Here is a 16,738-nt window from a genome sequence, read left to right as displayed (position 1 = left end):
TTTCACTGCTGATAAATACATTGGAAAATAAAAACACAAAAAGATGATGTTTTATCTTGAAGCTGAACAGTTCCAAACATTTGGGAATAAATAAAATTTAGGATATTACCCCAGTGATGACAACCAGGATAATGGCCACCATTGCTTACATTGCTGACTGCAGGCAGAGAACTGCTTTTAATTTATGACAACAATAGTTTATATTCAGTCAACATCTAAAATTATAGACTGACATGACGAGGATAAAACTCCATTGCTCAATATGGATCACAGATCATTATCACTTTTCTTTGTGAATGGCTGTTAGAATGTGAAGTTGTTATTGGTCAATTGATAGCAGGTAACTTACAACTTATTTTATGAATGACTGCTGTGCTACATGGCTGGGATTGATTGGTAACATTTCAATCATTGGCTTTTCTACATACATTTATTTTTTTATGTGATGTTCTAATATCAGGGTGTTGATATCTGAGAAGAGATTATACAGATTAAATAACTTCATATGTTACAATTACATTTTTGTGGATAAAGTTACTGTATATGTATCAGTGAGATAATGATATATTGTGTTTTGGAAAATTTGGCGCCGCTGTGACATCTACTTAGCTGGTCATGTACTATGCTTTGGGTTTGAGGTCCACAAATCTGTTAAGAAAATTCTAAACAAATCCACAGCCTGTGAACGCAACAAGCAATGTAAGGCCTCCCTTATATGTCCGTATGTAATACATACGTGAAAAAATTGTTCTGATGTCAACAGTGTGACATCCGTGTGTCCATTTTTACTATCAGTCACCAGTGTTTTGGATCAGAGTGACATCAGTGTGTCCGTTTTTACCATCATTCATCAGTGCTTTGGATCAGTGTGACATCCGTGTGTCTATTTTTACTATCAGTCATCAGTGTGTTGGATTAGTGACATCCGTGTGTCTATTTTTACTATCAGTCATCAGTGTGTTGGATTAGTGACATCCGTGTGTCCATTTTTACAGTCAGTCATCAGTGTTTTAAGGTCAGTGTGACATCTCTGTGTCCGTTTTTACGGTCAGTCATCAGTGTTTTGGATCCGTGTGTCCGTTTTTATGGTCAGTCATAAGTGTTTTGGATCAGTGAGATATCCGTGTGTCCGTTTTTACAGTTAGTGATCAGTGCTTTGGATCAGTGTGACATCTGTGTGTCCGTTTTTACAGTCAGTCATCAGTGTGACATCTGTGTGTCCATTTTTATGGTCAGTCATAAGTGTTTTGGATCAGTGTGACATCCGTTTGTTTGTTTTTACTATCAGTCATTAGTGTTTTTCATGGATGGATCCATAAATAAATTACAAAGCTTCTCCTATACTTTGCAATGTAAAACGTGTATGGCATACGAACGGCACACTTATGTCATCTGTGTGCTGTACGTGCTTTTCAATAAATTAGAATATCATCAAAAAGTTAATTTATTTCAGTAACTCAATACAAAAAGAAAACACATATATTATATAGAGTCATTACACACAGAGTGATCTATTTCAAGTATTTATTTCTGTTAATGTTGATGATTATGGCTTACTGCCAATAAAAACCCAAAAGTCTTTATCTCATAAAATAATCATAATTACCACAAAACACCTGCAAAGGCTTCCTAAGTGTTTAAAATAGGCCCTTAGGGTGAGAACGCACTTTGCGTTCATCTACTTGCAGTTTTAAACGCACGTTTTGGGCTTAATTGATTTGACCAAAGTTGCCTTTTTCAGAACTTTAGCGCTGAAAACGCATGTGTATTTACCGCGTTTTAGATGCGGTTTCAGCACTTTTTACCTGCTTTTCCACCTGCATTTTGATAGATGCGTTTTGAACATCATGACACTGCTAAATAAAGTTTAAATAGTCAAACTCAATGAAAAAATTGGAAAAAAGGAACAAATCTATATTTTTGTGAAAATTAATGAAAATAGATTAATTTAATGAAATTATAGTGGTAATATGATATTTAATGGAAAAATAGCAATAATTTATTAAAATTCTTATCTTTAATTGTCGGACTATGTGTGTGTGTAAAGGGACATATGAAATCATTATTCTGATGTCCAAAAAGCATGCGTTTTTGTAGTCCAAAACGCATGTTTTCTGGAAAAGCAGGTAAAACGCAGGAATTTGCTGAAATCTTGTTTTTTGCCATTTCTCATAGTCTTCAATGTTAGCAAAACGCACCCAAAATGGCAAAAACAATTGACATGTTGCTTCTTTGAACGCATGGCTTTTGCCACAAAATATGCAAATTAAACGCAGTGTTTAAAAACGCAAAGTGCGGTCTAGAAATCCCCATTTTCCATAGACTTTGCTGGGAAATCAAAACGCATGCCTTTTGGCATGAAAAAGGTGCTTCTCAAAACGGACCTAAAAAGCACCTAAAACGCAGGTGGAAACGCAAAGTGCGTTCTCACCCTTAGTCTGGTTCAGTAGGCTACACAATCATGGGGAAGACTACTGACTTGAAAGATGTCGAGAAGGCAGTCGTTGGCACACTCCACAAGGAATGACCTGTATTAGCCCTTGTCATCCATGCTGGCAGAAAAATATGGACACGTCTCTGTGTTTTTGCATGAAACATTTGTGCGGGACAAACAAGTCAAAGAGGACACTTTGTCATTTACCTTTTCATCTACCTGACTGCATGTACTACAACAATAACATGCAGGGTAGGTAAAAAAAAAAACCTGGGCATAAAATGCAGGAAATATACTACACTAAAAGAAGTAAGAATGTAGAAGATTTACACTATATTTCTATAGGAAAATGGAGACAAGCTGCTTCCAGACACTTGTGACAGTAGCTCTGGGCAACTGAAATCATAAAGCAGACGGAAAGCCAAAATATCAGATCCTTGCTTCCACTGACATCTGTGGACAGGTTACAGACCCCATACACATCAGATCCTAGATGAAGTCTGACATTATTAGGATTATTAGGATCCCTGTCCATGTCTGATACATATGAAGACAGGAAGATTAACCATTTTCTGACATGCTGGCTTATATGAATAGTAATACTGCCCATAGTGTCTCCACCTTCATATTTTGAAAAGCCATTAAGGTTACATTAATCAGAACATAACCCATGACTCAGATAAAAAGTATTTTAGAAAGCTACATAAGATTGCAGAAAAGGTCATGGAAGTGGCATGCTAAATGATTGATAACGATAAAGACAAATTTCAGCATGACACTATATGCCAGAAGTGCCAGTCTCTGCACAGATGAGATGGGCAATGTGTTCCTAGACGTTTTCAATGGCTCGTGACCTTATTATTGTAGTAATATGGTAGTAATATTGCAGTATACTGAAAACAAGGTACAGCACAATGTACGATAACGTGCAGTTACTTCAGCCCCGACTATCCTTTAATTCGATAGTCATGAAGGCAGCATTAATTAACGCTGCAATCGCACTGGTTTGCCATCACAGTGGTTGGAGTCTGCTCTATGTATTTTATATATCCAAGATGAATAGAATTTGGCGATTCTTAGAAGCTTTTTTATACTTTAGATACTTTTTTTTTTACTTTGTATAAAAAATAATGGTAATACTCTCACCGGCTGCACGGAATCCAGAAGTTTAGTGAGCTGGAAAAATCTTCGTGAACTGGATGCTGGGTTGCTTCTCTTGCAGGAGATGACACGATCCAGCTCTTTAATGTAGTTCATCCGCAGTTCATCAAAGCACTTCTGATCCTTCAGACCTTCCACAGGAACTAAGGTTGGGAGACACACAAAATATTATAAAGAACAGTCATTCAATCTCCTTTGCAAATGACAAGGGAAACACAAATTTACCTTAGAATTTCCAGCTGACAATGCTATTTTTACATACGACTTTATACTACTTTACATAGGTCCCAGTGTAGTTGCAGCATCCCAATGACAAAGTGTAAGTTAAAACTTAAGTTGTTGAGTATATCAGAACTAATGTCTAAGGATAAACATAGATTATGCCATAAGATTGTGAGCGAAGAGGACTTGCGACAATTACACTTGATGTTACAGTTTAGCCAGTACAAGACCAGCATATTTACCCCTGTCTTGTCCAGACGCATTATCAGGTTATTTTTTGTAAATGAGGTAAAAAGAGCTGCAAAAATGTTTCTCCTTTGGATATTGAAGTCATTTTTGCGGCTTTGGCTTCATTTTAATGTCACTATGATATTTTTACTCTCTTTCTTTTGTTGATATCGAGTTATATTGATGGAAAAATAAACAAAATAAGTAGCTGTTTTCCCATCTTTATGACCACAAAGAACCAATACAATACATTTAAAATATGTTCCCCATTCTATAACAGACATTTTTATATATTGGAGTTTTTTTGTGGTATGGGGCTAGTTACAGCCATTTTGATTGACAGTGGCATTTTATTTAGCTTATTTATTAACTTTTTTCTTTCATGGCATATTTATTTATTTTTCATTTATGTTACACATTGTGCCCCCAATAAGGTCATAAAAGTCCTTTGGGGACATTTTAATATTGAAATATTTTAATTCTATCTTCTTTCCCTTGAACCTGGTGCAGGTATAGTAGCTCCTATGACCCAGCAGCTCCTGCTCCCTCATTATGCACAGTAATTACATGACCACTGTGTCTGGAGGAGGGAGCACCATGAGCACTCCCTATTGCTGCATACACAGCGCTTGTTTAGTGCTGTGTAAACAGCAATCGAGAAGGTAAAGTCAGTAATAAACTATCTTTGCCTTCTCCGGCTTTATGTCAACTTCTGCAGCTGCACGATTGCCCTGAGGAAGCCGCTCAGGCGGCGATACGCGTCGGCCTGCCTGTCCTGGGCATCTCCCTGTGCTATTCCAGTGCCTGTCCTTCATTGCCATCATTGGTCATTTGGGGTATTTCATCCTTAAACCAGGTTCTTGTGCAGTCCCTTGTCAGCATTAACCCCTTGGTATTCACATGGGTTACATGTATTGCACTCTTTCAAACAGGTTTAGGGAGTGCATTTAGGTCACCTGGTATGGTATTCCCATTCTGAGACCTCTTTACTCAGATTCACCTCTTGCGTACTTATGATTCATGCTTTGGATTATTGTATCATTGTAATTCATTATTTGCGCAACGTATGTTTCCGTGACCCTCCCTCTGTAATATTAAATTTACCATCCCTCTCTTGGAATATTGCATATAATTGTCTTATTCATGTTACTTCCAATGCCCCTGGTTGTGCAGACATAACATTGTTGGGCATTTAGCATTATATATTGGCACTTCCTTTTACAGCATTTTTGACTGCTTCACTTATGCATGTAATTATTATTGTCATGTGATGCTGTTTGTGACTTTTTTGCCCAGAGCACTCTTGCCCCCACCTCTGGTTGCTTGTATGTTTTGCACCTTTTTTAAATGTTTTTAAGATTGGTATACAATAAAGGCATTTTTATCTTATACCTTTGGTGTGCATCTGATGCATGTGCGGTTGCTTTTCCTCCCTTGTGATTGCATGTAGCCCGGCTACTATACAGTGACATTTTAGAACGTCATTGCAGAGTAGCAGAGGGACCACACAAACATTTAAAGTGAATAAGTTAATGCATGATAATATGGTAGTTATGGTGAGAAGCTGTATGCAGTGGTGTCTCAAATTATTATATTAATTTGCTTCAGGATAACCATTGTACTGTATGTTGAAAATATAGTAACGCGCGACTATTGTAAGTTAAGAGCACACTAAGTTTTTCATTTATACATCGAGACCATGATAGAAACAATATGAATTTGCAACAAACAAACAATGAGATAAGCAAAACTGAACATTTTTGAGAACTATTACCTGGTGGAAGGTATGACTCTACAGAAGCACGTACAATACATTTTTATTATTAGGAATATGCTATCCAACCTGCAGTGGACAGATGTACACAGTGTACACAGCATGACACCATACACTGTGTAGTGGCCACGAACGAAAGAGAGGTGTAATATTAAAGTACAGTCACTACAAATCATTCAGAGACATGCTGCTTACAATGTACACATCTGCATCCAGCAGGACCTGATCGGTACATGTGGCAGACCCAACTGATCTGATAATGATGACTTGTCTGAGAGATACTGCATATACTGATGACCTATGTCCTAGACAACAACTTTAATATTAAAAAAAAGCTATAGTGAATAAAATGTATAAAATAGTAACCCTCCTCCTCATTGTATCCATCATTAGCATGGCACCCTTACATACTGTATGCGTACTGATATTTCAGGCATTTTTGCTATCTCCTCAGCCGCTCTACCTTGAGGGGAACCTGTCACATTATACATGCCATATCTGATCTGTGGACAGAACCGCATAGAGAAGGAGAAGCTGAGCAGAATAATATATAAGATTATTGGTAAAGGATCAGTGTAACTTGAATTTTATTCATTGAATTCCCAGGTGTTTGTATACATGAGTCCAGTGGGTGGTCCTACTAGTGATTGACAGCTGTCTTTGTGTAGCGCTCCTGAATACATCAGGGTGCTACAGGGAACTGCATCCTTTCCCCAGGGTACAGGGCCTACCCCCCATGGTTCCAGGTACCTAGGAAACCGGTGTCACCTCCATCAGCACCACAAATCCCAACCAACACCTCACATCGTGACCTGTCAGACACACCAGTGGGTTGGTCTAGCTCGAACAGGGCCACCCACCTAAGGGTCAGGCAGACTTGTGGGGAGGGACGAAGTCAGTTCATAGAGAGCCCTCAAAGTGTAAGGAGCTGGAGGGTTAGCTCCCGGGAAGCTAGAGAGAGGTTGGGTCGCAGACAGTGGTCCGGGACCAGAGGAGTCGGTGACCGGGTGCAGGGACGTCGGTCTGGGGTGCGACTGACGTGGTCTCGGAGGGACTGCAGACACCAAAGAGGTGTCGACAGAGCTGACCGGTACCGAGCATGACGGGGTACAGGACACTAGGTCAGGAGCCGATTCAACATCCTGGCAATTAACCTGATTGGGAGAGGATCTTCAGGACCTTCCTTGATAGCTCAGAGATTGAGGCCATCAGCACAACGCAGGGGACAGTGTTTTCCAAACAAAGCAACCCACTGAAGTCCCAAGTGCCAGCCCTCAAGAGCACAGCTACACGCCACATAGTGAGCGAAGCCCCCCAGCAGCTTAAAGCCACGGGGACCACTAACAGACAACAAATTGTGCATGGAGGCAGGCTCCGGATCACTAAGTGACACCGGTGGGACTAGGTACTTGGACGGGCTTCCTGCAGCGGCACTAAGAGACTTTGGTTTACCAACAGTGTGTGTGTCTACTTTATAAACCTCATCCAACAATACGACTTCCCGCAGTGAGTACCCTGTTCTCCCAAAGCTGTCCTCCCAAATCCATCAAACCCCAGAGTCTGGGGCCTTCCCTACCTGCGGAGGGACTGACACCTTGCTGCTCCACCCTTTCTGCCCCGGTACTCCTTCCAGCAGCGGCAGTACTCCCATTACTGCAACCTGCAGGTGGCGTCATGAACTTCTCCCCTGTAAATAACCCCTTCTCAAGTTTGGAGTGCTCGCTGAGCCCGAGTCCGGACCCCTCGAGCCACGACCACCCCGGATCCGAGCACCCCGGTCAGCGCCGGGGCGGCACACCTCCATGCAGAGACACATAGGAAAGACTATCAAATCACTGAGTAGGACCGCCCACAGGATTCTTATGCATACAAACAACAAAAACTACAATGAATGAAAAACAAGTTTTACTTAAACTTTTCTCACAGTCTGTATCAATCCGATCTGTTCCTCGCGCTTCATTTCATTCTGCCTGCAGATCAGATATCACATTCAATATAACAGTAGTTTTCCTTTAAGTTCTAATGCACACGCTCCTCCAGCCTCCTGCCTTAAGTAACATTCCTATATTTCTGCCAAGACATATTTATTTTATTTACCATTTACATTTCTATGGTAAATTCATCCATTATATGAATTAAAGTTAATATTTATTAATTCACTGCAGGGAGAACACCGTGAGCTTAGCTATGTTGGCAGAATCCAGTACATTAATCTTCTTTGAGGTTGACGCTATATGTAATACTGCAATACTCACTAATGCTGAAGAGGAGAAGAGCCTTCATACACAGGAACTCCTCAGGTGTGATCTGTAACCAACCAAACTCTTGCGAAAGATGACGCATCCGAACACACTGGCTGTACATGCGGGATTTGTGCATGCGATACCTGCGCAATCATAAAAGTGGATATGTTACTTATACAATCTTGGAATTCAATATAACAAGATGTAAATCTCAATGAGAAAAATATACGGTAGTGCAAAGTAAGTGGTGCTGCGGTATTATTCCAGGTTGTATGGAGATAGAATACATCGCTATGAGGCTCTGACATATTCCTGTATGTTCTGGTTTCACAAGAGATTTCTTTATAATTCTATATTACGTTCTGATAACCTGATTAGTGATTAAAATGCAGAGACCTTATCTACAGAATACATTCATGGATCTTGTGGTTACATCTTGTAGTGCAGGAGACCTTTCGGTTACCATGTAAGGTTTCACAACCCTGATAAATGGAGGGTTAAACCCATGGGGGATTACAATCCAGTGTCAGACAGATGAACCAGGGGCCCACAATAAAGCATCATCTGGTTTTTTTCATGTACAAGAAAAACTGACCGAGGTTCATCAGTGATTTTCATCAGTGTCATCAGATTTCCATCGGATTTTCATCAGTTTCATCATTTTTTTTCACTGATGCGGAAATAAACGTTTATCCACTATCTCCGCTCTGTCAGTGAAAAACAGACAGCGCACAACTGGCATCTGAATGCTGTCAGATTTTCTCGTTGACCCATAGACTTGCAATGCCAATGTTCATCAGACACTCAGATCAATATCAGACATATCGCCACAATTTTGCACGGATCACTTGGTCTGAGAAAAAAATCTGACATGTAAGCAGTCCTATAGACAGTCATAGGTACAAGTGATATCTGATCTGTGAAGAAACAGTTAGGCCAGGGCGTCACACTATCAGGTCATCACAGGGAAATGTGCAATCTGCCCTTCAGCACAGTATTCACATCCTCCTTGGTTACGGATCCCTGGCCTTCGGTTTTGCTAAGAGCAGAGCCAGTCAAAACCCTAGGAACACTTTGCACCACACCCACCAGACACACCATTGGGAGGCCTGAAGGAAATAGGGCCACCCACTGGGGGGTTGGTAGGGAAGAGTCAAAGGCGTTTGGAGCGGTGAAGTTGAGGAGAGAGGAGGTCAGGAGCAGGACTCCCTGTAGAATACTAGGTGGCAGACGTTGGTCTGGGCCTGGTAGGAGCTGGAACCCCAGTCGCAGGGGATTGTGTCAAGGGGCACGGATCTGCCGAGGAGGGCAGGCGGCGGCCTTGAGCCATCTCTGGCTCTTTCCTCTCCAACGGCACCCCTCTACCACCATCACCGGGGCCCCGGGGTTAAAACCCCCTACCCACGGAGGGGTTAAACACCTTGCTGCCATACCACCGCCACTGGGCGCTCCCAACAGCAGCGGTGGCACTCCATCTTACCACGCACCCGTGGGTGGCGTCACGAACTTCTAACCCCCCTGTACATATACCCTTTTTTATATTCGAATGTCCGCACGACCCGGGTCTGGAGACCCCTCGAGCCACCGCGGTTCCGGATCCGAGCGGCTCGGCTGCTGACACGGAGACGATACACCTCGAAAAACCTGGCGTCACGAACAGGATACGAGCAGGACCCACTTACCTGGGTGACGTGTGCTTGAAAACCGAAAACCGCGAGTCAAAAGTCTTTTTCCCGCCAATTCCGCCATCTTTTCGCGCCAATATGCTGTCTTCCCCGAGAGAGCGCGCAAAGCCTAAGCCCCGCCATTCGTCCTGCGTGTGAGGCCGGAACCGGAAGTTCCCAGAGGGCCACAGCGCGTGAAAGAGTGCTGAGTAAAGACCAAGGGAGACGCAGAGATGTCGGCTCCAGACGATGGAAGTGTGGCGGTGCTGCCTCCGCCCGACCAGGGTAACGATGGGCCAGCGAAGGCCACTCCGGCCCCAGGGGCGGCGGGACCCGGACCTGAGGCAGTTGTTCCCATAATGCCGATAACATTGCCGTATGTACCAGGCGCTGCCTGGCTCCCACAGTATAATGGCCGACCAGACGCGCTGCAAGGATTCAAGAGGAAAATCTGTAACGTTCTTGACATGTATGCCTTGAACGCGCGGCAGCGGGCGGCGGTAGTGCTCAGGCAGCTGACTGGTGCTGCCGAGCTGGAAGTGGAGATCTGGACTGAGGCAGATCGGACATCAGTAGTTGCCATTTTCAGGAGACTGGGAGCTGCATTTGAAACTCACAAGGAAGCGGAACTGAGGATGAGGTTTTACAGCTACAAGCAACGGCCCCAAGATAACATCCGAGATTACGCCTTAAAATTGTAAGCGGTGTTGCAGACCCTGAGACTGACCAACGATATTGGAGAGCCGGAGGGGAACAAGATGATGGTGGAGCAGTTCCTGCAAGGCCTCGGGTCAGTGGAGGACCGCAAGCAGCTTCGACTATGGGCCCTAGAACATCCTGCTTTGGACTTTGCTACCCTGAAGGAACAGGCAATTAAAGCCCTGCAGCCCCCAGATGCTCCTGACTCCCCACTCCCGGCTTGGCAGGCTGATGCCTCTCCGGCGCAAGTGAAACCCTCTGCCCTAGCCCTGCCTGAGCCAGCTCCTTTATCAATGACCAGGAGCGGAGCACCCGATTTATCTACCCCAGTGCAGCAGCTAACTAAAGATGTCACCTGGATTCTGGAAGCCATGCAACTAAAGTCAAATGCCATCTCGTCAAGGGAGATCCAATTGGCCGACTGCCCGGAGGAAGTCCTCTGGATGAGAAAGCGGACCTCAGCGTACAGAGGACGGAACAGTGACCGGTATGGCCCACCTGTTTGTTATAGGTGCAACAAGACCGGCCACTACGCAAGAAGCTGTGCTTTAAACGGGAAACCCCTGGGGCCAAGGGCCAATCCCCAGGAATAAATTGCTAAGGCCCAGCAGACTGGAGAGAGCGGTATGTAGGGGGACGGTCCATTGTTTCCATCACCCTGGATGGGATCCCTACCTCTGCACTTCTTGATACCGGCTCCCACGTAACGACTATTCCCTATATAAGAAGTTCTGGCTTGATGATGATTTGATGCCGCCGGGCGACAGTTTGACTATTTATGCTGTCAATGGGTTACCTGTGACTCATATTGGGTTCAAGGAGGTGACCATAAATGTGGGCCATGTAGAATTAGTCAGACAAGGCCTAATAGTAGTACAAAATGACCCTAGTGATCGGAACCCGAAGATCATTTTAGGAACAATTGTCATTGAGAATTGCATGGGAGAAGTCTTTTTTTTGCTTCAACAGCTGTCTGAGACTGCAGGAGCAGGGTGGCAGAGAGTCCTGCAACGTGAGATCTGAGCTCTCCTGCAGCGGCAACAGGTAAGTCTCTCCAGAGGTGAGATAGGTGATGTACGGGTAATGGATGTGGCCCCTCTAGTAGTGAGTGCCCCCACGAAGTGAAATGTTGATATGGTGCAGGGCAGCTATAGGTTCCCGGGGACAAGATTACCAGGCAGTGGTAGAGCCCCTACCTTAGAGCATTGGCCCACCGTGTTTACGGCCAGAGGGGTAGTCGATGTCCAGAAGGGGAGAGTGCCCGTGAGAGTGCTAAACTGTGGGGAGGAAGAAGTTACACTACCCTGATAAGCCACAATAGCCAAGCTGTTTATGGTAAATGCAGACAACATCCATGCAACAGGGTCTCCAGATAAGCCTAGTCAGCTCCCTAGTGCTAATCCCCAGGACCCGGTAAGAAGTGGTGTCAGGAATTACACGTGGGCACTGACTCTACACCTGCACATCATAAACAAGGGGTCTACAGGGTGGTCAGGGAGTACGAGTAGGTCTTTTGCAAACACCCACTGGATTTTGGGTGGATTAAAGGGGTACAACATCATATACCCACTGGCACTCACCCACCTATCAAGGAGAGGTACAGGCCCATACCACCTGCCCACTACCAGTGTGCCAAAGATATGCTCAGGAGCATGAAAGAAGCAGGAGTGGTCCGTGACAGCTGCAGTCCCTGGGCAGCCCCACTGATACTGGTAGAAAAGAAAGATGGGACTATGAGTACAGTTAGGTCCAGAAATATTTGGACAGTGACACAATTTTCGCGAGTTGGGCTCTGCATGCCACCACATTGGATTTGAAATGAAACCTCTACAACAGAATTCAAGTGCAGATTGTAACGTTTAATTTGAAGGTTTGAACAAAAATATCTGATAGAAATTGTAGGAATTGTACACATTTCTTTACAAACACTCCACATTTTAGGAGGTCAAAAGTAATTGGACAAATAAACCAAACCCAAACAAAATATTTTTATTTTCAATATTTTGTTGCGAATCCTTTGGAGGCAATCACTGCCTTAAGTCTGCAACCCATGGACATCACCAAACGCTGGGTTTCCTCCTTCTTAATGCTTTGCCAGGCCTTTACAGCCGCAGCCTTCAGGTCTTGCTTGTTTGTGGGTCTTTCCGTCTTAAGTCTGGATTTGAGCAAGTGAAATGCATGCTCAATTGGGTTAAGATCTGGTGATTGACTTGGCCATTGCAGAATGTTCCACTTTTTTGCACTCATGAACTCCTGGGTAGCTTTGGCTGTATGCTTGGGGTCATTGTCCATCTGTACTATGAAGCGCCGTCCGATCAACTTTGCGGCATTTGGCTGAATCTGGGCTGAAAGTATATCCCGGTACACTTCAGAATTCATCCGGCTACTCTTGTCTGCTGTTATGTCATCAATAAACACAAGTGACCCAGTGCCATTGAAAGCCATGCATGCCCATGCCATCACGTTGCCTCCACCATGTTTACAGAGGATGTGGTGTGCCTTGGATCATGTGCCGTTCCCTTTCTTCTCCAAACTTTTTTCTTCTCATCATTCTGGTACAGGTTGATCTTTGTCTCATCTGTCCATAGAATACTTTTCCAGAAATGAGCTGGCCTCATGAGGTGTTTTTCAGCAAATTTAACTCTGGCCTGTCTATTTTTGGAATTGATGAATGGTTTGCATCTAGATGTGAACCCTTTGTATTTACTTTCATGGAGTCTTCTCTTTACTGTTGACTTAGAGACAGATACACCTACTTCACTGAGAGTGTTCTGGACTTCAGTTGATGTTGTGAACGGGTTCTTCTTCACCAAAGAAAGTATGCGGCGATCATCCACCACTGTTGTCATCCGTGGACGCCCAGGCCTTTTTGAGTTCCCAAGCTCACCAGTCACTTCCTTTTTTCTCAGAATGTACCCGACTGTTGATTTTGCTACTCCAAGCATGTCTGCTATCTCTCTGATGGATTTTTTCTTTTTTTTCAGCCTCAGGATGTTCTGCTTCACCTCAATTGAGAGTTCCTTAGACCGCATGTTGTCTGGTCACAGCAACAGCTTCCAAATGCAAAACCACACACCTGTAATCAACCCCAGACCTTTTAACTACTTCATTGATTACAGGTTAACGAGGGAGACGCCTTCAGAGTTAATTGCAGCCCTTAGAGTCCCTTGTCCAATTACTTTTGGTCCCTTGAAAAAGAGGAGGCTATGCATTACAGAGCTATGATTCCTAAACCCTTTCTCCGATTTGGATGTGAAAACTCTCATATTGCAGCTGGGAGTGTGCACTTTCAGCCCATATTATATATATAATTGTATTTCTGAACATGTTTTTGTAAACAGCTAAAATGACAAAACTTGTGTCACTTCTCCAAATATTTCTGGACCTAACTGTATGTGCATAGATTACCGCCAGATTAACAAGATTACCCATAAGGACGCCTACTGTTTGCCTCGCATTGAGGAATCATTAGCCGCTCTGAAGTCTACTTACTTCTCCACCCTTGATCTCACCAGCGGGTACTGACAGGTAGCAGTCGCCGAGGAGGACCGGGAGAAGAACGCGTTCGCTACCCCAATGGGCCTATGTGAATTTAATAGTATGCCATTCGGGCTGTGCAATGCACCCGGGACATTCCAGAGGTTGATGGAGTGCTGCTTTGGCTACTGCAACTTTGAAACCGTCTTGTTGTATCTGGATGACGTCTGTTACGAACCGGCGGTGCCATAGCCGCAAGCAGCCTGCTGCGGTTCCTGTTGCGCCCAGGCGCCGGCTGCCGTTCTTGGCCGTGCCTCGGGTCGTCCAGTTGGCTGTTCCTTCCACCACATCTAAGTGTGGAGAGGCGGCTAGTGCGCATGCGTGCGCCGATTTACCCCAACCAGAGTTTAAGCCCGGTGTTTTGCCTAGTGAGCATGCTCAGCCTGATTGTGTTATGTCTGAGACTAAGTCCTCAGTTCAGGCATGCTCCCACAATTAACCCTAACAGCCTCTTTGCACAGGTACTTGGACTTCGTGCTGTGTCTAAGTGCTGGGATGTGCCTACTGAGCATGCTCAAACTGATAGTCTGCTTTCTGAGCCTGTTGCTCAGGCTACTGGGCATGCTCAGGCACTTAGTGCACCAGAGGCTAGGTCCGGTAAGGACCTCACTGAGCATGTCCGTGAGGTGGCAGGCCCTGATAGGGCAGAGGGTGTCAGGTGTCCTGATGACGTGGCAACTCCGGACTGGCTCGCAGAGGCCCGCCCCTATGATCTGGCACCTCAGTATTGGTCGTCAGACGATGACTGGTGAAGTGTTTGGGGCGTGGCTGCCATGAGGTCATCAATGACATGGCGGTTCCGGATAGGTCGCATGTGACGTCACTGATGACATGGCACTCTGCTATTGGACCTTGATGGTTCCACCCTGGGTTTGGGGCAGACCCAGGTTATAAAAGGGGCTGGAGACAACATGGAGGTGCGCAGTCTTCACTTTTGCTCAGTCAGAGCACACCTCCATGTTAGAGCCTCATAAGCCTATGTTGGGAAGCGGTAGGTAGGGTTAGGCGAACGGTGTCTGTCACGCCAAGATTTGTGGCTCGGCACATCAGGGTCAGGTGCCGTGCTTCCCTCCTGCCGTTCCAGTCTTGCTATAGCAGCCCAGTGGCGTTAACTGGGCTGCGGCTGCTGTGCTTCCTGTCCGATTGTGCCCCCTACGCACACGGACAACGCACCTGCTGCGCCACCTGTCCAATTGTGCTTCCTACGCACACGGACAACGCACCTGCTGCGCCACCTGTCCAATTGTGCCCCCTACGCACACGGACAACGCACCTGCTGCGCCACCTGTCCAGTTGTGCCCCCTACGCGCACGGACAGCGTACTCCAGGACCCCTGTGGAGTTAACAGGGTGTTCCTTATCCTCCTCGGCTTCCCGGTCAACGCTACTGGTGTACCCATCTGGCCTGACGTGTCCTACACACACGTGGCCAGTCGAGAGGTGGCCAGAAACGCTAATCGGAGGACCGCTCGGCCTGACGTGTCCTACACACGTGGCCGACAGGGCGCTTTCGTGGCGGTCTTCCGGTCAACGCTACCTGGTTACCACCCGGCCTGACGTGTTTCCTGCACACGTGGTTGGTGTAGCGCTAGGTGCACCAAAACGCTAATCGGGTTGTCGTCCGGTCTGACGTGTCCCAACACACGTGACCGGTTCCCAGAGTTCCTGGGTTATCTCAGAGCCATCCAGCTCTATAGTCTCCGCCTAACCCTCAGGTGCCAGCAGCTCCTTTGTCATCTGGAGCACGGTGGGCCCCGACTGGCGATTAGGATATATACCCCCTGGTCCTAATCTGCCGGTCCCTCCGTAACAACGTCATTGTTTACTCCATAACCTACAAAGCACATTTTGAGCATTTGGCCGAGGTGTTCGACGCTCTGTCCAAGTACGGAATGAAGCTCAAGCCATCCAAGCACCACTTGTTGAAGCCGAAGGTGCAGTACTTCGGGCATGTAGTGAGTGTCGAAGGTGTGGCACTGGACCTCGAGAAGATCACAGCCATCCAGAACTGGCCACGGCCCACTACTGTCAGAGAGGTGCGACAGTTCCTGGGCCTGATGGAGTACTACCGGAGGTTCGTCAAGGGGTATACCCAGATGGCAGCCCCCCTTACAGGACTTTCTGGTGGGTCAGACTGTACACAGTAAATCCTCAGGGCCTCCATTCCAATGGGGCACGGAACAAGAAGATTCTTTCAAGCGGATGAAGTCTGTCCTAACCGGGGACAAAATCTTGGCTTATCCTGATTACGGCCTCCCATTTGTGTTGTATACAGATGCCAGTATTGTGGGATTAGGAGCTGTCTTGTCACAGGTGCAGAAGGGCAAGGAGAAGGTAATCGCTTATGCCAGCCGGAAGTTAAGACCAACGGAGAGAAATCCAGAAAATTATAGTTCCTTCAAGTTAGAGTTCCTAGCACTTGTCTGGGCTGTGACCGAACTATTCAAGGACTACCTTGCTGCTGCCAAGTTCACGGTGTATATGGACAATAATCCATTGACTCACTTGGATACGGCGAAGCTGGGAGCCTTGGAGCAATGATGGGTCACACGGTTTGCCAATTATGATTTCGTTATCAAATACAGGGCTGACCGTAAGAACACCAACGCAGATGCCCTATCCAGGATGCCCCATTTGTTCAATGATGGGAGAGACGAAGATGACCAGGAAGAAGTCGAGCTACCTGCATTCCATCAGCCCCTGCCTGAGAGACGATCCAGATCCAGTGTTCGTCAGCAGATGACCTGTAACCCGTTGCCTCACCATGGCTGGCAAGA

The 16,738-nt window shown here is 45.6% G+C and overlaps 1 protein-coding gene across 1 annotated transcript in view; it reads right to left on the bottom strand.

Moving 5' to 3' along the window:
• Window positions 1-16,738, bottom strand: part of AR (androgen receptor) — a 1,201,765-nt gene that overhangs the window by 7,378 nt on the left and 1,177,649 nt on the right. The window contains exons 6-7 of the mRNA XM_075323978.1: window positions 8,075-8,205; window positions 3,581-3,738 (exon numbers count right to left, since the gene is read on the bottom strand). Coding sequence (XP_075180093.1) covers window positions 3,581-3,738; window positions 8,075-8,205 — 289 coding nt within the window. The remainder of the gene's footprint in view (window positions 1-3,580; window positions 3,739-8,074; window positions 8,206-16,738) is intronic.

This window comes from Anomaloglossus baeobatrachus, chromosome 9 (assembly GCF_048569485.1).
Source record: "Anomaloglossus baeobatrachus isolate aAnoBae1 chromosome 9, aAnoBae1.hap1, whole genome shotgun sequence".
NCBI classification, from domain to species: Eukaryota; Metazoa; Chordata; class Amphibia; order Anura; family Aromobatidae; genus Anomaloglossus; species Anomaloglossus baeobatrachus.
Note: the sequence above shows the minus strand (reverse complement) of the source record. Positions and strands in the feature narration are given on the sequence as shown.